Raw genomic sequence first — 23,635 nt, forward strand, 5'->3', positions numbered from 1 at the left:
CACTGGCCAAAAAAAATTTCAAAACTCACTTTCAAGAAAATAAATTCTGTACGGACAAGTGCAAGAGTCATGAAAGTATTCCGTCTGCATCCATTCTCCAAGAACAAAACTAGAACGATGCTTAATTCATGAGTTTCTACATGACAATTAGCCGTTGTCATAGCGACACATAATCATCAAAGCTAATGTTATATGTCACATCTAGTTTACAAAGCCTGTTGCCTCTATTAAATGGTATGAACTTTAACAAGATGTTGTGAGCCAAACAATGAAGTGCACATTGCAGATCCAATTTTCAGAATGGACTAGGACTAGCCCCACAACACACCGAGGAGATCAAGTCACCTTGCCAAATCCTCAATTGTTACTATGCTTTAAATCTAGAAATGACATCGGAGTTACAGTCCTGACTCTAAAGGTAAGTTCTGGGTCCAAACTCCTCCATCTCCCCAGCACCTGATGATATTTTATCCAGTTCTACTCACTTCCTTTGCAGATAGGAATAATATTCACTTCCTTATCAAAGGAGCTTACAGTACAAAAGTAAGGCCTATGTCAGGTGAGGTTACAACAAAGCACCCTGCTGCTCCTGCTCCAAGGAAACAGATCCAAGCTCTATCACAAGGCAGCTAAGGCTAAAGGAGGGTGGACACAATGCGAATCCTGGTGGTTTGGTAGACTGATCAAGGTAGATGGTTACTTGTTACAGTTACAGTGTTGCTTGTAACAGTCACAGTGTTGCTTGTTACAGTCATAGTGCTGCTTGTTACAGTCATAGTGTCACTTATTACAGTCGCAGTGTCACTTGTTACAGTCACAGTGTTGCTTGTTACAGTCATAGTGCTGCTTGTTACAGTCATAGTGTTGCTTGTTACAGTGGCAGTGTCACTTGTTACAGTCACAGTGTTGCTTGTTACAGTCACAGTGTTGCTTGTTACAGTCATAGTGCTGCTTGTTACAGTCACAGTGTCACTTGTTACAGTCACAGTGTTGCTTGTTACAGTCACAGTGTTGCTTGTTACAGTGTTGCTTGTTACAGTTGCAGTGTCACTTGTTACAGTTGCAGTGTCACTTGTTACAGTCACAGTGTTGCTTGTTACAGTCATAGTGCTGCTTGTTACAGTCATAGTGTTGCTTATTACAGTCGCAGTGTCACTTGTTACAGTCACAGTGTTGCTTGTTACAGTTACAGTGTTGCTTGTTATGGTTACAGTGTCACTTGTTACAGTCGTAGTGCTGCTTGTTACAGTCATAGTGTTGCTTATTACAGTCTCAGTGTCACTTGTTACAGTTGTAGTGTCACTTGTTACAGTCACAGTGTTGCTTGTTACAGTTACAGTGTTGCTTGTTACAGTTGCAGTGTCACTTGTTACAGTCACAGTGTTGCTTGTTATGGTTACAGTATTATTTGTTACAGTGGTGTTAACTGTGAAGAATGGCAGGGGAGGGAAAGAAAATCAGAGGGAAGAGGAGGAAAACTGAGAAACCTCTCCACCACAGCCCTTTAGAACTGGGTTGGATTGTTTTTTAATTTTTCTTCCTATTATTATCAGAAGGAATGAAAACTCCCAGAATTCCCTCTTAGTTGAGCTCAGGATTTCTCTGGTAGTTTCTGTTCAGCACTTAAAGCAGAAAGAGCTGGAGACTTGGTCTGAAGGTCAAGGCTAAGCCTAACTTCCCCATTTCTCACAATAGGCAAGCCTCTTTCACTTCCCCCAAAGCTAACACTCTTATCTATAACACAATGACATCAAATAAGTCTGCTCCAACGAGCTATCTCCTGGGAATCTCCCAGAACTCAAATAATTAATTCACGGAAACTTGCTTGGAGATAATAAGTCTGTACACTATTAGATTTAATAAAGGTCTTTTCCTTAGAAATTATCAAGTGATTGAAATTTACCAAGTTTGAAAATAATGAAATCTTGCTAAGGACAAAAACAGGCAAGTAATACAACAAAAGCTCTCTGTGTAACCCAACGGGACAATGGGATCCAGCCAGGGTGTAGGAAGCCACAGCAGTGGGAGGCCAGGAGGACTCTGGTTACTCACTAGGTCTCTGTGGATGAAGCTGTTTCTCTCCAGGTACTCCATCCCTTCACAGACATCTTGACACATGCTTAGCAGCATGTCTCTGCTGAAATGGCCTTGTCTTTGCCGGAGGAAATTCAGAAGGCAGCCCCTTTCCATGAACTCAGTAACGATGTAGATGGGCTTCTGCTGGGTGCATACACCATAGAGCTGTACCAGCTTGGGGTGTGTCAGCTTCCTGGGAACGACGACAGACACAAAGAGTTACCACAGGAAAACAAACCAGCAGGCAGATGTGCTGGGTGTGGCCAATTTTTAATACAAAAGAGAGGAGCTAGAAATTTACATCATGGGATCTAGAGATATGACTCAGTGGATAAGAACACTGGTTGCTCTTCCAGAGGACCTGAGTTCAATCCCGAGCACCCACAGGGTGGTTCACAACCACCTATAATTCCAGTCCCAGGGGGATCTGGTGCCCTCTCCTGGCCTCTGCAGGCAATGTATACACATGATGCACAGACATACATGCATTCAAAATACCAAATACACATAAAACAAAGAATAATAATAATAGAAACTTACATCATGACTTTAGCTTCCTCTATGAAATCCTCTTCACACATGGCACCTTCCCGGATAGCTTTGATGGCTACTTTGTACTGGGCCCGCCACTTGCCAAGCCTCACCACTCCAAACAGTCCACTCCCCAACTCTCTCATAAAGGTCAGCTCTGATGGGTTAATCTCCCACTTATCTGTAAGACAGACAGGGAAAGGATGCCTTACAAAGGAAACAGCCTAAAGTCATGGGGAAGAGACCAACCCCACAGCCCTGAATAACACAGTAATAATTACTATAAGATACTGAACAGAATTACAGCCTGTACCCAGACACCCAGACACCCAGCCAGCATAGCCAGTGAAAACCACCACAATGGCAACTATTTTAGCAGCGATGTATTTAGTTTTTACCTATGGAAAGTTTTTATAAATAATGATGAGAACAGAAAATCTAGTGTTACTATAAAGTATAATCTTCTAAAAACCCATTCTATGAATGCATTAAAAACAGCTGTAAAACTTGCATGCAAAGAACTCTTTGGCTAAAACCACTGAGTCCTCCTCACTGGGGCCTGCAGGGTGACCCCAGCAGGGTGAAAGGCTGGCATCTCTGCCTCTGACTGCATCTGTCTCATTTACTTCTGGTCACATACCTGTACATGTCAGCATGTTAATCACCCAAAGAGCATCTATGTCAGACCTGATGATAGCTAACTTACCTCCCCCCCATCCCTCATCCCCCCCCTCCCAATGAAGGCACAGAGAGGTAGGAGTAACTGAGGCATCTTACAGGTTTACAACACCCTATTCTGGATACTCCTCTAAGACACTAAATGTCTCCAAGGGCTGTCCTAAACCTACAGTCTACCTCAGATTCCATGAATAACTACATCTCCCAAGGGCGGACAGACCCACCAGGTGCACGTACAGGCAATGATTCACAATAGCAACGCTGCATCCTTGTGCAAGAACAGTTAGCTCCTTAGACCCAGCTTGTCCCCTCAGGCAATAAAGACTTCTTCAGACCCCCTTTCAGGACTAGATCTGAGATAATTATCAACCAGGCCACACTTGGACCTCCTGTCTGCCTTGCCCCAAGCCTTTCTCTGTTGCAGCCTTTGATGGGTATACTCAGAGGCATTTTCTTCAGTCCCTCTTCCTAAGGCTCAGTGACTAAGCCTCCTCTCTCTGCTTCTTGCCACTCTGCATCCTTCGCTGGCACTGTGAGACGGGTAGAATTGCTGAGGCTCTCAGGGCTACAGGGACCTAGGCTTGCACTCTAGAATTCTGGTTAGAGTTGAATTCTACAGGTCTCCATTCATCTTGTAGAGATGGATTCTTTTCCAATAAAACTGGCCAATGCAACTTCCAAGTGAGTCTTACCATAGCTGAAGCCGGCAGTAGTGGGAGCGTTCTTCCCCTTTGTACTGACCGGGTACCGCAGCCTGGTGACAAGCCCTAAAAATGAAAGAAATGATTGCAGCTGAATTTTATCCTAATCACGATACTCAGTCAAATGCTAAACAAGAAAAGCCCAAGAAACACCATTCGCTTATTACTGAAGCCTCCTCTTCGTAGACACATGGCGCTGCAGAGCAGGCTTTCAACCGTTCCGTACAGTTCCCTCTTAATACAGTGTGTATCTGGCGCAAGGCCAGCTTCCGCTCTCCTCTAATATTGTAAAGGATATTAGAAGATTCCCAGCACTTACTAATCTTTTTAAATATGAGATCTGAACTATGGAAGAGGATTTTATTAGTCAGCTAAAAATTAAAGCAGTTCACCTGATGTAACTCAGTGTTCCTGACATTAGCACTAAAATCTGGGGTGTGGATTATCAGCCACTGGAAATCAGTGAGGCAGATCAAATCATTTAAGTGGCTTAGAGCCTCAAAGAAGAAGTGGGGGCCTTCTTCCAGGAGCATCCAGACAGGGCTATACATCTTCTATACAGCACATTTCATACTGTGTGGGCATCTGGACTGATCACCATTTAATATTCACTGTACTCCCCTCAAAGGCTTGGTTTCTTATATGAAGCAGGCATTAAATGCATGTCAGCTAAATAAATTAAGATAGTGGTAAAAATTTAAACACAGAAGAACAAAAAAAAATAGGAAAAGAAATACAATAAGAATAAGAGACTATCATCAGAACAGGGTTATAAAAACGTTTTTTGAAAAAACTGTTAAGAATTAATTGCTCAAGTTGGTTTTGGTTTTGGTTTGATTTGGTTTGGTTTTGATTTTGGTTTTTGCCTGTTTGTTTTATTTTTTTGGTTTTGTGTAGCCCCGGCTGTTCCCGAACTCAATCTATAGACCAGCTGTCTCAATCTCAGAGATGTCCCTGCCTCTGCCTCCCCAGCACTGGATTAAAGATGTGTGCCACCATGCCTGGCTTAATTGCTCAAGTATTGAGCACAGAATTTCAGAAAACCCAGCAAACCCACTTGTAGATGAGTACGCTGATGAAAGGAAACCCTATTTCCATGAAAACACATGAATATAAGATTATCATCTGAAAATAAAAAGGAGTGGACACCTTCTCTGACTGAAAACCAGAGCTTTAAATTTTCTACTTCCTCGGGATTTCTTTGCAGGGACAGGGCACGCTTGAGCAGAACACACAAGGCAATGTCTAAGAGTATGCTCAGCGAGTCCATCGTATAAAGCAAAACAACAACAAAACCCTGGGGATTTCCTCAGTCCAGAATCCCCATCAGCCTCTCCTCTAGTGTCATCACATCTGGAGCTGGTGCAGACCCAGGCTGCATCCTGGTTTCCACCGATGAAGGAGAGACCTTGTCAAAGTAGGTGTGTTAAGACAGCTTCCAAGACTGCCAACTAGAGGGTCAGCTGTTTATCTCACCTTTTAGCACCATTACATTGACACGGGCAATAATTTAAAAACTAAACACAGATTTCTAATTGGACTGGGTACCTAACACTTAGGCAAATATTATCAAGGCTCGGCATAGTAATTTATGTATAATTCCCATAGGTCAGGCCTTGATCATTTTTATCTTTTCTGATTATTTCAACAAGGAATGCACAGTACATGGACAAATGTAAAAAATGTTACAATGTGTCAAAACAAAAAACAAAACAGAACAACCCAGCTACAGTATAAATTGTTATCTCCATGAACTGTTCAGAACAAACAAATCTACTAAGACAGAAAGTGGGTTAGTGGTTGCCTGGGGCTAGGCTGGTGCAGACAGGGCATGGGTGACTGCTAATGGGTACAAGATTTATTTGTGCGGGGATGATGACAGTGTTCAAAAAATTAAGATTACGGTGATGTGACCGTTGGCACACTGTAAACATTCTAAGAGGTGTTGAACCCTGTGTTTTACATGGATGAATTTTTTGGTATGTAAATTACATCTCAATAACTCTTCCTATGCTCTGTATATATAAAATAATAAAGGACCTCAGAGAACAGCAACAGACATTGTAAAGAGGGCCTTTGATGAAAAACTCATAAGCCAATTTTCCACAAGTGAAATTAAGCAACCAGCTGTTGGACACATTAGCTGCTTGCACTGTTAAAGTACAAAAAGGCTGGAAACCTGCTTGTGGAAGCCTTATTTCTTGCTGTTTGTTTGGTGTTGGATGTAACACAGATTCAGGCTGTTGAAAAAGCTTGTGGGACATGCTATCCGATCATCTGTCGCCTTCAGTGGTTCACGTCTCGGTGGGTCAGCTTTAGCACGGGACCACAGCAATGTGCGTACCATGAAAATCATCTCTTTTAAACTAGACCTTTGTTGGGGAGAGTAAACTGTGTCTTCTCCTGGGCCAGTGTTGTAAGACAGGATACTTTCCAGGTGTAATGAGCCATCACTCCCAGCCAGTCATGTGACCAGGAGGGTCACCCCCTGGTACTCTACAGAGTACCATGGGACAAAGCCAGGGTGCTCAGTAGATTAGCTGTATTGAATACATTTTGTACTGAAGGCATCTTTAGTTTATACCGCTTTTATCAGGACATAACCTCACTATGAATTGCAAAGTGTATGTACTCTGTCTCTTGGAAAGCTTTAGCATTAACTGAACCCCTGGCTCATCTGAAAGCATCTATGCCCTCTCCACACACATTTTTCACATTTACATGATGAGATGGGGGAGGGGGCTTCCTTGTGTTGCTCAGACTAGCATTGAATTCTCTGACTCACATGATCCTCCAAACTAGCCTCCTAGGTTGCTCTTAAAGTAGGCATATCTTGGAATTTTAGTTTAGTGCCAAGGCTAAAACCCACAAAGGTGGAAATTTCCACAGATATTAAAGACCTACAGTCCTGTAATGGGAACATGGTATCCTATGAAGTCTATTATGCTTTCTGGGTTTTCTCTGGATACAGAATGTTCTTAATATGCAATAATTCTACTTCAGTCACACTTTAGAGATAACTACAAAAAAAATCTACCTTTTGAAGAATCCATCACAATATCTGAGCATATGATCACTAATACTCAAAACGGGTCTTCATAGCCCACTCACCTGCCGCATTGTGCTTGTGATATTCAATGATCTCAGGAATGGACCCGAAAGCATGCTTCTCTGCCAGGTAATACTTCTTTGGGGATGTTGCTGTTTCCTTTATGTGATAATGCCTGAAACCTGATGAGCCTTCTCTATTAGAAAGACAAAATAAAACAGGATTTTACACCCAGCATAAGTGTATTTATCCATAGGTGTTAATCTCCAAAGAAGGGAAAAAGAAATGAGAATTGATATAAATGTTTTCAAGGGTACATAGATAATAAATAAATAAATAAATCCAGGCCTTTGATATCTACACTTGGGAGGCAAAGGCAAGGACACATAGGTTCCTTGTGAGTTTGAGGCCAGCCTTATCTACAGAGCAAATCCAAGACAGCCCAAGCTAACCACTCTGTCTCAATTAATAATAATGATAATAATAATAATAGTTGTATTTGTTGTTTTTACTTGTTTTAAATTATCAAAATAAAGGTGGCTATAAGTTCTACGGCTGTGATGGCATTACAAATCATCTATGAGAGAGGCCAAAATAAAGAAGACACAAGTAGAAAAGGAGCTGCTAAACTGGACCAGTCTATCTACTCTCAATGATTTAAAATTGCTGGACCAGAGGTATGCTATGTTGGAAGAGAGCCAGGCAGGAGATTGGCCTGGGAAAGATGTAATGAGACAGACATATGTATGGCACATGAGCACAGGTAACCAGCCATGTGGCAGAATGTAGGTTAAAATAAATGGGTTATCTTAAATTATGATTCTAGTCAGAGAAGAGCCTAGCTATATGACCAAGGTATTTGTAAATATACTTGGAGTCGGAGTCTTATTTCTGGGAGCAGAAAGCTAACGTCAACCATGCAGGTAGTACTAACAGAACTTCATGTGTGGATGTTATCTATAGGGCAATCTCTGTAGAATCTCTTTCTACGGGCTCCTTTCTATTCCTGACACAAATATTACTTTTCCTATGCCCTAAGCTTTTTGACTCACATCAACTGGTGGAAGTCTTGAAAGTGGTCACAATAATAACTCAGTTGCTTGCATGAGAATGGAAATGAGACCATGAACCATCAGGTCAGCAGCAGTAGAATTTTAATTTGCTGTTCGTTTCTGTCCTGCAGAGACTTAGACCTGCAGTGCCTAGAACCCTCTCCCTTCTCAAAGGGAACGGATTGGATTTAAGCAGAGACAGCGCCCCTTGTAGGTATCTCTGTAGAATACAGGTTTCTAGGAACTCTGCTTTCCAATGCTCTCGAGATGATACATAATCGCCCTTAGGGTGGAGCTTGGGTTCCTTGGCCCCGAGGCGACCTGGAGTCAGCTTCTACATCTGTCAGCCTGTCGTAGGCACCCCACCTCCCTTTACCCTGTCATCTCTGTCATTCCACATTCACCTCAGACCTTCCCTGTGCGTCTCTGCCCTCACCATCTCCTCTCACTGTTGAGTCAGCAAGTCTCCCTTCACTCAGGCTTCTTCCTGTCTTGCTATAAAGTCTCAGCTTAGATGTCACTAAGGAATAAGTGAAATGTGTCTTAATAACAGCCCCTCCCCCCCCACACACACTTTTATACTACCATGGCTGCATGCAGGCCTGTCTGGGGCCCTCATTAAGCTACTAAAGCCCACTCTACTCCATGTAGCATCCTTTGTGCATAGCTCAGGGCACAATAATTATCTTCCATAGATATTCTCAACATACATGTTGTATGTGTATGTTGTTTGGGTATACATAGATACACATGTATGTAGACACACGCATCCACATATTTGAAAAACTATAGGGAAATTCTCTGGAGAGAAAAAGAAGAGGACATAAAATAGCTCAGCTTTTAGAACTAAAGATTACATTTTTTTTTCTAATGCTGAAAATTCCTATTTGAAAATTAGGACCACATACAAGCAACATGGGAGGAGGTCCTATCAAAACACCGAATTAAAAGAAAAAAAATTATAGCTCAAGCAGATGGAATGCCTGCTATGAAAGTGTAAGGACATGAGGTCAGGTTCCCAGCACTCCTAGAAAGCTTAGATGCGCCAGCGTGTGGCTGGAACTTCAGTGCTCTGCAGGGTTGAAGGGTGGGAAGAGGCAGAGAGAGTGGGCTCTCTGATCCCAAGAGCCCACTGGTCGGTGAGGCTAGCCAGAGGGTGAGCTCCTGGTTCAGTGAGAAACCCTGGATGGAAAATTATAGCAAACAAACAAAATAGAGAAACCACTGAGGAAGGTATTTGGAAGCCAAGCTCTCGTCCCACCTGCATACACACACAGGTGAACACACCTGCACACACACATTCACAACATGCACGTGCTGCATACCCATGCACCCCCACACACACAAAATAAAATAAAATAAAATAAATAAATAAATAAATAAAGCAACCACTAAAAAAAAGCCAGAGTATAAGGACTTACCCCCCAAACTTTGTGTAAAGGGAGACTGTATACAAGCCTGGTTGACTGGAGTCTCTCACCATAAAACCACCTTCTTTATCCTAAAAACCAAATGAAGAAATTCCTTTTTTAAATTCCAGTTACTAGTGCCCTGGCAAAGATTCAAGAGTTTAACGTCATTGTTTTTCGATCACCCTTTGTGTAGAAAACTCAGCTGTCAACAAGAGCAACTGAATAGCGCCCCTTGAATTTTCCACACACATGACTTTCTGCCCGGAACTCCTGGGCTGGAAAGGACTGGAGGAGGCACACTCGCAGTCCCTGACTACAGCCTCGCAGCCATGCTGAAGTGAGGCCTGCAGCTAGTGTCTCAGGACCTCTGCAGTGCTACCAGGTAGGTCCCACGGTGCTGTAAGCCACAGGCTTGTGAAAGTAACCATTGAGAATCTATTTCTAGGTTTCAGGTCATGCCATCCCCATGCTTGGTAGGAGCTTTCAATCCCTCGCAGTGTCAATTCCTAGCACACAGCCTTTATCCCGAAAAAAAACCTCAGTGCTCTTTACGAGACCGTGTTTCAGTACCCTCGATTTCCTGTGTCATTCAGCATCCAATGCCATACATAGCACAGGAGAGGGGGTGACTCCCACAGAAATTCAAATCATGCAGAGTAATGCTGACATTCCCACCAGAGCCCAGCTGAAGGGCAGGAAATGGAAGTTATATATCTCAGACACTTCGCTGTCAATGGCACCATATCCATATCTGTTCTTTAGCTTTCATATTACTTCAAGACAAAAAATGTGTTTCAGAGTTGAAAAATAACTTCTATTCTTATTTATAAGAAAGGCAGTGGAACTAAAAGCCCCCCAAGTCTATCTGATAACAATTTGAGATAATAATTATGATCATGAATTCGTGGATTAAATAATAATAATAATAATAATAATAGCTACCATTTTGAAAACCTAATCTTTTTAAATGTAGCCTCATACGTAATTTAATGCTCATTTGAGTATTTAACAGCCAGTTGAGTAATACACTTTCTTGGTTTTCTTCTCTTATTTCACAGGTAAGGAGAGGGGACACAAAAAGATGAGGTAACTTTCCCCGGGTCACCTGACTAGTCAGTTGCCAATGAGACAAAAGAGAATTTGAAGGCCAAGCTGTCAAGGTAGCAGAAACCAACAGCTCTGGGTGTGTGGTCTCTGGGAAACCAGTAAGGATCCTAGGGTGGGACCAAGCCTTGTAGTATAACCTACACTCAGTGCTCAGCGAAGCCTTGGTCACACACAGAAGAGCCAACATCTTGAACTATTACTAAGTAAAACAACTAGAAAGTAAAATGTGGAGGCTGAAACCTCGGCTTCTGGGCCAACTTCCCTATCTTACAGACCTGGAGCATGAAGAAAGCTGCCCTAGAGCAACCAGGCCCCCCTCAGCTCAGCACAATTTCCCCCTTGCATATACTGTCTTTCCCTCTAATTTCACTTTAAGGTTTCAGAAATTCATCATGTTTATTACAACAGGTGACTACAGGTTATTAAGTTTTCACTTATAAAGTACAACACATAATATTAAGGTAAACTATCCTAAAACAAGTAAAACCAAGCAAGAAAGAAAATACATTGAAACGCTAAAATCAAAGCAGCAAATGAGCCACCAGTGGTTTAGTAAACGCTGCTCAGGGGTGGGTGGTCCCTCACAATGCAGATTCCCGAGGGCCCATCCACAGTCTCTCTGCTCTACTCCAAAGAGCTGAGTCCTAAGCCTCCGAATGTGCCTGTACTTTGACATACTATGGGTTGGCACAGGTCATTAAATTAAAATATAGTCATCAAGGGGACTCTAGTTCAGTATGACTGGTACCCTTACTAAATGAGATGATGTAAACAGAGACAGAAATGTGTGCATGGAGAAAAACAGTGATAAAGTGGGGAGGGTGGGTAGCTGTCTCCAAGCCAAGGAGAGGGACTTAGGCCCTCCATCACAGGTCCCAGAAGCAATCAATCCTATTGACCATTGAAGGAGACCCCTCTGCACAGTGGGGGTTCCCTCCTGGACCCTGGATTAGAAACAAATTACACCCAAACACCTGTTTTCACAGAGAGATCATTTATTAAGCAGGAAAGAAAAGTTAAAGTGGTTGATTTCTGACTCCTGGAGAAAAACACCCAACAAATGAGAAAAAAGGGGAGGTGTGTCTTAGAATGGGCTAGGATTCAGTGTTATATTTTAATTGGTCATGTTAATTTGGTTAGCCGAAGGTGGCTTTTGATTGCCAGACTTCAATACTGTGATAGCTGGACCTTCATAGTCAGGAGGAGGAAGTGGCCAAATAAAGAGATGGACCTCGGTGGCTTTAGGACTATGATCTAACAGTTTTTAGCCAGGCAGAGGGAAAAGGAGAGAAGGGCAAGACCTGCTAGAGCCATGCCTACCACGTTCAAGCTAGCCCGAGTCCCTTCAACCATGTTGTCAGGGATGGACTGTAAGTGATGAAGTTCTGATGTTTGAGGTTCACTCGCTTTGTGGCTCTTTGTTCCAGTAAACTAACACCCCAGTACTCTCCTTTAAGTTTTGTGAAAAAGACAGCTTGTATCTTATTTATATCACAGCCATTTCAGGCCTTAGGAATAAGTATACAGAACAACACATGAAGGATTTATTGAAATTAACCTGGGCTGAAATGCCACTTGCAAACCGAGGGCGCACACTTACTTCCGTTCTGAGGAGCTGTTCTGCTTTGCTTCTGTTGGTATTTCTGCAGTACCACCTGATCAGAAAGAGATGCTCGTCAGCTTCTGAAAATTACCTTTCATGCATAGTACGACTAGAAAGCTAATATGGGAAACCAATAACAAACACATCAATAAGATACACAACCACGGTAAGAACACTCGCAATCTCAATAGCAATGACGAATTATCATGAATATACCACAAGGCGTTTCTTACCCACATGTTATGCATGCCCTCATGTATTAGATGGGATCAAAGGTTATTTGTATGTCACAACCTGAATTTGTCACAGGATAGCTTTGCAAATCAATACAAGTTCTGGGCATGGAGGTGCCATATTTCATCAGTCCTTACCATTTAACAAAAGAATCAGTTCCCATGTTTTACGACAACATTCATAACAAGAATGAATCTTGCTCCAATGACTAACCCACGCAAGAAATATCACTTTACATTACTGTCTTGAATTCAAACTATATCTTATTCCAGTCCCCATCTACCTGTGTGGCTGGTCATCGTGTCACTGTGGTACCAGTTCACTGAATTTCATGTACAGCTCAAGGGTCAAGAAAGAAGGAACAACCCTGAACAGCCATCCAGGCACTCCAGACTTCCTGATGTCCAGCACCCCTAGACCCTGTGGTTACCCTAGCCTCTACATCAATTCTGTGCCTTGTCCTGAGTACCTGCCCTCCTTCCCACCTGGTCCATACCCTGAGTCACACATATCTGTCCCTTCTTGGCCTTTGAGAAGACTCTGTGAGTACTGCCATCCCCTTCCTTATCCTAGAGACAGTCTGCCCTTCAGCTCCCCCCAGTATCATGCCTCCGTGTGACTATAAGCAAATGGACCCCAAAGAGTATGACTAAGATCATTTTCTCGGGCCTTCAACTTTAAGTTTGTTTTGCTAGATGTTTTGAGTTGGCAATAAATCCTCCATCACAGTCAAATTCCTAAAAACCTCAAAAGTCCTAAAGTCACTGGGGCCTCTTTGGTCATCTGAATTTCCCACTATTGTCCCAGCCTAGTGATTAAAGATCCTGTTGGGTAGCACATTCTCTGGGATTGAAACATTCCATCCTGAAGGAAGCTCCATAACACAGAAGGTAAAGAAGTCAAAAAAAAAAAAAAAAAGCTTCAGGAAGTCCCTGAAACTGACCAGATTTGCTGATCTACTCCCTCTCTAGGAATAAACAGTAAAAGATTGCTGAGAGTCACTCACAGGCAAGACAAGATGAATGAAAGACTATCAGGTCACCAAGAAGAAGCTGAAACTCGCCAAGCTGTCTGAAAGAGGTTTGGATTAGAGGAGTCACTTGGGAAGAATGTGCTTCAGTCTGTGGAGCTGCCTGCAGGCTGTGCAGTGTGCTCTAGGTTCCCATGCTGAGGTGGGCTTTGGCGGTGTATCTATCTTGGAGTCATATCTGTTCCTGTAAGTGACCCCTCACCCATATTCCCATAAGTGATTCCAATAAAACTCACTGGTTCGCCAAGTTGGATTTTGGTCTGTTGTGAGTTCAGTAGGGGTGTGTGTGTGTGTGTGTGTTGCTTCTTCCCGCAAAATTCATACAACAGGCTTCTGGATTTTAGCCTCAGACACCCTAGACAAGAGAATTCAAAGGCTCCCCCCTGATTGAGAAAGGTAAAATCACAACAAGCAAAATGCAAGATAAGAAAGCTGTCTGTCTGTCACCTGAGTGTTTTTAGAGAGCACCTGAATGCCTAGAAAAGTGCAATACCCTGTAATGACTTTGGAGCCTGTGGTGATGAGCCAAGGTTAGGAAGGATCGACCTGTGCATCACACTTTATGAAATGAGGCCAAATTCAACAGAACTGTACTATGGTCAGTGCAGACCATATGATCAAGCTGTTTATGAATGCAATTGAAATATGGTAATAAATTGGAAGGGATTCATTTTATCTCTAAAGCTTTTCTGATGATATAAGAAATATTTGTCAGATCCCAGAACTGTCACACACACACACAATATGGTTAAGAAAAGGTAGCTAGTTAGTCACTATTAACTAGCAAGATGTGTAAATTAGAAAATTCTTATTTATCAACAAACAGAAGGTCCAGTTTTAGATCTCCGCGGTGAAAGCAAGGGAGGGAAACTTGGTTCAGGTGCAGGAAACTTGGAGAGCTACAATGTGGCTTTAAGAAGATAGTAAGATAGCCAGGAAAACAAGGTAGTCCTCTCCTCACACTGTAAACACAGATCCCAGGAAAGGATAAAGGCATCAGGAGAGAGAGAGACAGAGAGAGACAGAGAGAGACAGAGAGAGACAGAGAGACAGAGAGGATGCTGGCACAGGAAGCTGCTCTTAGAAACCTGTTTTAGAGACTTGTTTCTGCAGCATCTCCGGACTCCTGAAAAAGATCTTTGCATCCTTTAGACAGACTGTGGTTTCTACCCACACCAAAGGGATTCTAGTCAGCACGAGCACAGCAAGCATGGCTCTGGCAGGCCTTCCCCTTCACTATCCCCTCTGCCTTGCTAAAAACCATTAGCTAATATTCCTGCAGCGAGCCACCAAGGTCTGTTCCCTTATTTGGCCACTTCCTCCTCCTGAGGCTGACTGCCAAGGTCCCGTGATCAAAGTACTGAAGTCCAGCAATCAGAAGCCCCTGAAGTCCAGCAATCAGAAGCCCCTGAAGTCCAGCAATCAGAAGCCGCCTTCAGCTCACCTAATCAACATTAAACTCCTCATCCAAACATGGTTTCCCCATTTGCCTTTATAAACTGCCATTTGCCCATGAGTCACATGTCTCTCTCTTCTATCCAGAGGTGGTCTTTGTGCCTCTCTCACCCTTCCCATAGAACAAATACCCCTTCCCACCTCTCCCCCTCTCCATTGTTCCCTTCCTCTTTTCCCTCCTCCTCTATCTCTCTCCTGTCGTTGTTCCTTACTCCCTGTCCTCTGTCCCTCTGAGGCAAATAAATCTCCTTTGTGCTCAGAACTTGGTCTCGGGGTGCCTTGTGCCAATATCCTTTTCACTCTGTGTGCCAAAGTCCTGTGTGCTGGCTGCTTGGTGCCCAGAGTGGCACTAATGGAAGGCCGAGCAACCTCTTACTGAAACGTCTTTATAGGAAGTTCTTGTGCCACAGGGGCACATCTCTGGAGGAGACTAGAGTGACCCAGTCCCTTCCTCCCAGCTTTCCAGTTATGATCAAACAGGTCTGTTCTAGCGCATGTTCCCACCATGGTTATTTTCTCACAACAATGCTAAAACAATACTATCACATATCATGGAGCCCAAACTCCAAAACTACAAGCCAAAATCATTTTTTTAAAACCAGGGATTTGTTACAGTAATGTGCAGCTGAATAATATTAATACACAAGTACAGACCCTTTAGATATATTGAGTTATTAACAAATAAATAGATGAGTTAACTGGTAATAGACTGGCAATAGCTATTTAATAGCAGCTCTTCTCTCTCCCTCTCTCTCTCTGTCTCTCTCTCTCTCTCTCTCTGTGTGTGTGTGTGTGTGTGTGTTTCTGAACCTCTAGAAATGAACCTCTAGTATCCAAAATGTTGAGAGGTGTACAGGTCAAACTACATTACTGAAAACCTTGGTAGACCTGGGTCTGACCCAAGAACAGCAGAGATCTGGGGTTCCTAATTGGCCCAAACAAACAGAAACACATTCGTCTCAACCTCCATGAGGACATGCAAGATGTGTTACTAACCCAACAAATGTGGGCAAACCCCAACAAAACAGAACCAAGCATAGGGAGGCACAAAGCAAGGACTCTGAGGACAGCCTTCAGCCTTGCTGCCCAGCATAATGCCAAGCTGGACTCCCATCCCTGGCAGATGCTGAGGGACTCCCACACTGGAGTCATCCAGAGGAGAAAAGTTCTTCAATGAGATTACATTTCCAAGTGGCGCTATGACCCAAACACTCGTGTATCCAAGTTACAAACTCCAGGAATACAATCCTTACTTGACATCCTGTGAGCCATAAGGAATCTTCATAGTTATACCAAGAATGTCTGGCTTCCATGAAATATATTATCAGTAGTCTTTGGTCCTGTCATTTCAGATCAGTTGAAGTTTGAGCCTTTGGGCATATTCGTGTTTCTGAGGATTTTGTTATAGTTTCCTAAGACATGTTTAAGAGCCAAGCCACTGTAGTTTACATAATTATCTATTAAGATAAGGAAACTACAGAGGAATACATAGTCTGGCAACTGTCATTAAGGAAGTCTCATAGAGTGCACTTAAAAGACCTAGCTCATATAGCCCACTATGCCCATGGTACCTACAATCTACTACAAGCCCCCCCGCCCCAGACTCCATGAAGTAGGCAACAGCTCTCAAGTGCTATGTTACAGAACTATGCAGTATGCCACTATGCAAACAGTAAAGACCACTATAGCATAGGGTAAGCATTTGCATATCTACTACATACACAGAAAACACAAAGATGTTAGGCAATAAGAGTTCTTCAGCTCCATCCCAATCCTGTGGAAAGATGGTCAGGCACACAGTCCATTTGATAAAAACACACTATATAGTACATAATTGTACACCGTATGCATGGACATTAAAGGACCATGCCACTGATGCTGGGCTATCAGACCCTGGTGGTCCTCTAGATTAGGAGATGCCCATGTCATCATGGAGAGAGAGCAGAGAACCACTTGTTGCTCTAAGGAGTCATATCATATTAACATCCTGCCTCAGGAGGGCCACAGTGCAGTGATACCCATGGGCTGTGCACTGGAACCTGGCTATGCACTGCCTGTGGACATAGAAAGTGAAGTGTTGCTGTAAAGTTGGGCAGTATGCATCAGGAGTCTCAACAAAGGATCTCAGAGAGATGGTTTAAGGCAGCAGAGGAGGTTATCCCAATTATTTTACTATAGCAAAACCACCTGAAATAATCCAATACCTCTCTAATAAGAAGGCAATTGTATTATTATGTGTCCATATACTGGTTGTAGCCATTGGCCCTCACCCAACAGTAGATCAATGCCAAGAACTCAAAAAACATTTTATAAACTTGTGACTGAATGAGTTATAATGCAGCTATGAAAATATTTTCAAAGACCATTTAATTGCAGGAAGACAAATAAACTCAAAACGCACTCATTACCCAGTGGAAAAAGAAAAATATCATTAATGACAAAGGTCAAATCTTATTCAAAATATTTCCTTAGTAATGTTTTTTCCTGTTTTCAAAGTTTTAAAAGAAAAAACCATAATCACACAGTGTTATTTTCACTTGAGAAAAAAACAAAAAACAAAAAAAAAACCACAATGAAACATTTCCTCTAGGAAATGTTCCCTTACCTTGAATGAATGAACAATGATATTTACTTCAAACTCAGCTGAGCTGTGCTTGTTCAAACCCAGTTCAACAGTGCCTGCTGAAGGAATGGTATTCCCACACAAGATATTCAAAGAAAATGTCTTCTAGAGAGAAGTCTCACGTTGTTACTAGGGCAGGCACCCGAATTAAGTATATGTCAGCACCTTCTAAAGACACTGAAGTCATCCCTTCATCTTTAAAATGTCTTACACAATTAGGAAAACGACAGTTTCTGGTTCCCCACTCTTACAAGGCTACTTACTCGTATTGATCTAAGTTGTTGGATTTCTTCCCTGTGACGTAATTACTTGGGATATATCCTTCACTCCTAGAGGTGGATAAGCAAACAAAGAGAAATGACTTTACTGTTTGTTTCAGCAAAGGCAACTGGTCTTCTAAAACACGTTACCTAAAGTTTACACGAAAACGCACCCATCCCCGTAATTCAATACATCTGTATTGTCTCACCACTTTACAATGTATGTCCATGTTTGATCCTCACAGAGATTATGGATATACAGACATTATGATACCCAATTTCTCATGAAGAAACCAAAAACTAGACTAAGATGTTCCCTTCGGCCCACCCCCAAAGTCAGCCAGCATCAGGGTTTAAACTTGCCAATATTCCATGATGCTGGTAAAGAAATGATCATTTCTTGGAATGTCTTCACGAAACTACTACATCACAACGTATAAGCATTGAATGGAGTCACCAGCTGCTCTAATACCTCAACAAGTACTGCAGGACAGCATCCAATGGGAGTACATGCCCTCTGCATTAGTATCATGAGAAACGTTTTTAAAGGAAAAATTATTGTTAGGAATTGAGAAGGCCTGTATGGTACAAAGGAACCTTCCATTTTGCCCCCAGGAACTCCTATGTACTGTTTAGTAGGAGTTATGATACTCATGTATAAAAATTTTTTAAAAGTAGATGCTTTATAGTGTTTTATTTAGTACTGAACCTTTTAGTAAAAGCTTATCATAAACATGCACACGTGCACACATTTTTCCACACCGACAGAAGCCTAGAAGCAGTAACAGTATACTAACAAATAGAATCCCAGAATTCTACCTATTATCTATAAAACAGTTTCTGACTGAAAAGAGGCAGAATTCCCTTGAAATATCAAACTGCAGGTCTGGCGAGGAAAAATACAAGGTGAACTTGAGTTATTTTACTGAGCCAGAAAGGAAAGAAAAATTGCAGCAGCTACCACTGACCTAAGGAGCAGAATGATGGCTACTTTGGATCAAAACCTACATAAAAGAATCCACGAAGGTAAGAAAAACTACTGGGTACCACTGTGATCATCAGAGGAAGGCCAGTCATCAAGTCCTTCTGAAAAACGGTGAGAGCTCAGTATCAGCTTTATCTGCCTCTCCTGCAGGGCCTGATGCACTCATCTGCAAAGCAGGTCCTTGGAGGATGAAATGCTGGCTATGCCGGCAGAGTTAGGAAAGGCACCATTTTGTAACGCCTAGTCAAAGAGTGGCTCTAAACAGCAAACATTCGTGGATGCTAGCATCCAGAGGGAACACAGTAAGAGAACTTTACAGTGCATCTGTCAGGCCAGTTCCTGAACCACAAGCAAACTCAGTACCACCGACAACAGCACAGCTAGAGCTCATCTCTAAGGTGACCAAGCTTCTAACGCCAACCACCAGATTACCAAAAATGAGATGACACAGAGGTATGCCAAACATCCCAAGAAGCAGGCGGTCCACGTGAGATAGATGATGATGGTTCATTTGATAAGCTAAATAAACTCATCTTGTCAACAGATCAAAAATGAAAAGTGTAAAACAAAACAAAAAGACAAACAAACAAAAAGCCCACAGGAGACATCCAAGTCAGGTATGGGGGCACGTACCAATGGTCTCTTCCCTTAAGACTTAAATTACCTGTACAAGTAATGCTTACTGTATATACATATATATGTATCTTATATACATTTATACCTATATACACACTGACAGAGATAATGAAAAACTCAAATAACAAGTTGTTCCCTTATACTGTGAATATACAGAGAGAGAGAAATTAGAAGAAAGTTTCAATAAATTATTTCTTACAAAAAAAATGTAGCAAAATGTAGAGCGCTGTGTAGCATGTGCGATGATCCAAGTTTGATCCCAGCACGCACATACAAAGAAAGAAGGAGAGAAGGGGGAGGGGGAGGAAGCAAGGAGGAAGAAAGGGATAGAAGGAAGGGAGGGAGGAAGGGAGGGAAGAGAGAAAAGGAAGAGAAGGGGAAGAGGGGAGGGAAGTGAGAGGGAAGGAGAAAGAATGGAGGGAAGGGGAGGAGAAGGAGAGAGGGAAGACAACAATTTTAGTGAATGAGAACTAAGTATAATGTATTCAAACACCCAGAAGGAGGTAATTGATTAATTTGCATTTATGAAGTGATCACTAAGGATACATATATTTCAGAGTTGGTGAGATAGTTTAGTGGGTAAAGAAATCAGCCACTCAAATCAAACAACCTGAATTTAATCCCTGAAACCCAAGGCAAGGTTGACAGAGAACCAGCTCCACAAGCTACCCTTGAGTAGACCCTGGCATACAGGCAGACACAACACACACACACACACAGACACGTGCACACAGACACACAACACACAACACACACACAGACACACACACCAATAACAAAAATAAATTTAAATTTAAGTAAATTTTAGAATGCACCTCACGATGATGCAAATTCAGTTTGCTTGCACCAGTGGTCAGCGGGACTAAGTCTGTTCTAAGCAATTAGAGTGTTCACACTTCCCTCGGCACGTGACTCACACCCACCGAGAGTCACACACCACTGAGGCACTTACCCATGCTTATCTCTTGCTCTCCACCAATGGAGGTCATTCTTCTCCAGGATGATATACTCTTGGCCTCTCTCTAACCTGAGGTCATGTGCTTCCGTCGCTTGGAAATCATACATCGCTACAACGATTTCTTCAGTATTTTCTTCCTCTGGGGGAATTGGTGGAGGAGGCCTTCTCTATGCAGAGAGAGTCACATTGTCAAGTTCAGCTTCTATTTGAAAGGGATCATGAGGCACAGCCGTAAAGCACTACAGGAGTCACAAGTCACCCTAGAGGGAAGCCTCAGGTCTAGCCCTCCATGACAAGGCTGGTGCTGTTGGAATTTTTAAGAGTTAAAATTCAAGGGAGGAGCAAAGCCTGCCCATATATATATATGTATTTACAAGGATTTTGCTTGACAATTGCTTGTTTGGCCTCAGGTCAAGGATCATTTTCCAGAGAGAGAGGCAATGAGAACTTACAAGTAGGTACTAGGCAGACTGAAGGACCACACGTGGTGGGAGACGGGTGCATCATGGACTCTATTGCTAGATCTCCCACTCCGAGCAATGTGCATGTCCTTGTCCCTTCATTGTGTAAAGCACATGCTTAGGATCTTACAGGTTTCCTTATTTATTCTTCGTGATGCTACTATGAAATAAGTCCACAGCTGAAGCAAGCCACCCATAGTTACTCATAGGTCCTATCAGCTAAGGTCTTGACTGGGTCCAAATTACACATTACTGTACCATATCTCACTCCACAGGCATATCATTAAATTTCTAAAGCCACTCCTTTATTGTGCTGTGTTCTTAAGACAGACATATGCCTTTAAAATGTCACGCCTCCCAAATGACTCTGAAGCCAATCTACAGCCAAATGCCAGCAGGTAACAAATGATAAAACTGACCCCAACAACAAAAGCTAAAGAACTAAGCTGATAGTGCTAATATTAAGAACTATTCAAATGGGCTCCAGCACACCTGCTTCTCAGGTGGTCCTGGAAGAAAGCAGCACAGCATGGCTGAACATAGCATAGTCAATAAAGCACAGACCCATTCCAAACACAACTTAAAGATGAGTTAGGGGAGGTCCTGTTACTACGGTCTTGTTCCCCAATTGGTCCTTGACTTGTCAATAAAGAAGGCCAGGAGCCAATTGCTGGACGGAAGGTACAAGTGGGAATTCCAGGTCCCAAGAGGAAAAGGAGACACAGGGAAGGAGAAGAAGGCTTTTTCTGCCATGCTTTGGAATGAGAAAAGAGCAGCAGTCATGTAAGGTCTCCAGGCAGCTAGGGCCTTCAGTCTCCACCATGGGCCGGGGCCAGGAGATTGGCGGGGGATGGCTGATACAAGCCATTAAGTTTAGGGCAGGAGGAGAAAGGGAGATAATAATTGGTAAGGGCATGCCTTTGAGGCAAGAGATAGCTGAGCCCAGCAATTGTGCCTAACCAGCAACTAGTAATAAAGTTGTCTGTCTGTCCTTCATCTGTGGATTCTAGGATCTTAGGAGTGGGCTGGTAACGTTACCCCTCCAGGAGCAAAGGCTGCTAGGAAAGAGAAGCCAGGTCAGTGCCGGTAGCACAGATCCCTAAGCAGACCCCGGAGCTAAGCAGGATAGAATGAGAGTGAGCCAGGAGTGGGCTGGTAGCTTGGTTGTAGCTCCCAGGCTAAAGCAGGAGCATGTTTTTAAAACTACATGCAACAAAGACATGACATGTGAAAGCAGAGAGCACTCACCTTCTTTATTTCTGGCGCGGGAGGCAGGGTCTTTCTTATACCTGTAAATGCCAATAACTGTAGATCATGGTGGTGTCTCACAAGAACTGACAGAAGATACTAGTGTCTCGGAGAGTGAGCTGTCCACAGGGAGCCACTGTACCCAAATCCCCACCTACTCTAACATCAGGACCTCAGGATTGCCTCCACTGGATTATCTGGCCTCTTACTTCTCAATTCTCAATTCTCAAAGTGAATCGAAGGATAAACTGGAGCTGGGGTCTGACAGAGCGGGTGCTTAGCAGTATGAGGCCCTGGCTCAGTGTTTAGCATCATGGAAAAGCAGATGAATAAACACATATGCTGGTTATGGTGGTGTTCCCTTATCTGTGGCTTCACCTCCCACAGATTGAGTTGTACCAGCGTGAGAGCCATGGTATGAAAATACTAAATGAAGCAACTCCAGAGCTTGCATTTGCACTCTCCTGAGAAATGTGATAACAATCTCTACTTGTCTGCTCACACCCTCCCAGGCCATGAATCATCCCTTGGTCCAGCACATCCACACTGCATCCACTCTCTGCTCCATTAGTTACGTTACCATCTCGGCTCCCATATCAAATGTGGTGGGATCACGGCACATCAATCATTTTTAACTGATGACTCCGAAGGAAAGCTTAGCAATGCTGGCACTCACATACACCAAAGAGAAGCCACAAATAAAAATGGACCCTTGATCTGAAAAGCTGAAAGGTCTCAATAAGGAAATTTTTTTAAAAATCGCTGCTATTACTAAGATAACACAATAAGAAAGTGTGTTTAATAACTTTGATTGTGGCATGAGATTAGAGTTGTATTTTACTGACATGTATCGTAGTTAATCTCTTATTGGGTCCAAATCATAAATTACTTTATAGCTAGTATGTATGTGTATAGGTATTGAGAAAGAGTATATGTAACGTTCTATGCACTGGGGACAGATTCTCTGAAGATAAGGTGGTACCACTGTAAAGACAACAATGACAACAGTTCTTGAGTTTAGTGTGACACATGCTTACCCAGTTAGTGAACACAGATGAAGTTCTAGTCAAGGGGATGGGCCAATTTAGACCCTGTCCCCATAAAAACTTGTGGGCACCCTGGGTCCTCTCATCACTCCTTGACCAAAGGAGAAAGAGTGGCAGAGTTGGAAGAACCTCTACAGCCACCAGCAGAATCATGCCTGACAGATCTGGGCCAGCTGCTTGCCTCTGTAACTTTAACTAGCTGTAACTTCTCAGCCATGTCTACAGCAAGTCAGGCTGGTCTTTACCTAGGTATGTAATAACAGTCTGGAAGCCTGGGTCTCTCTTGTTTATGTGCTAGGTGAATGCCAGCATGACTACCCAGGAAGAGTCAGAGTGGAGGAACTCGGAATCAGGGCAACAGCCCTGAGGAGTGGCCACTATCTCCCTCCCCAGAAGTTGCATTGATGCAACACACATCTGGGAAAGAAAGAAAGAAAGAAAGAAAGAAAGAAAGAAAGAAAGAAAGAAAGAAAGAAAGAAAGAAAGAAAG

The 23,635-nt window shown here is 42.8% G+C and overlaps 1 protein-coding gene across 5 annotated transcripts in view; it reads right to left on the bottom strand.

Moving 5' to 3' along the window:
• Positions 1-275: 275 nt before the first annotated feature.
• Positions 276-23,635, bottom strand: part of Tec (tec protein tyrosine kinase) — a 108,461-nt gene continuing 85,101 nt past the window's right edge. For all 5 annotated transcript variants that reach the window (XM_029477184.1, XM_029477186.1, XM_029477182.1 and 2 more), the window contains 9 exons: positions 22,100-22,140; positions 20,385-20,557; positions 17,815-17,880; positions 12,207-12,261; positions 9,509-9,588; positions 7,098-7,231; positions 3,978-4,052; positions 2,617-2,788; positions 276-2,269 (listed from right to left, as the gene is read on the bottom strand). In XM_029477184.1, the coding sequence (XP_029333044.1) occupies positions 1,900-2,269; positions 2,617-2,788; positions 3,978-4,052; positions 7,098-7,231; positions 9,509-9,588; positions 12,207-12,261; positions 17,815-17,880; positions 20,385-20,557; positions 22,100-22,140 (1,166 nt within the window). In that variant the 3' untranslated portion in view covers positions 276-1,899. The remainder of the gene's footprint in view (positions 2,270-2,616; positions 2,789-3,977; positions 4,053-7,097; positions 7,232-9,508; positions 9,589-12,206; positions 12,262-17,814; positions 17,881-20,384; positions 20,558-22,099; positions 22,141-23,635) is intronic.

The sequence above is a fragment of the Mus caroli genome, chromosome 5 (assembly GCF_900094665.2).
Source record: "Mus caroli chromosome 5, CAROLI_EIJ_v1.1, whole genome shotgun sequence".
NCBI classification, from domain to species: Eukaryota; Metazoa; Chordata; class Mammalia; order Rodentia; family Muridae; genus Mus; species Mus caroli.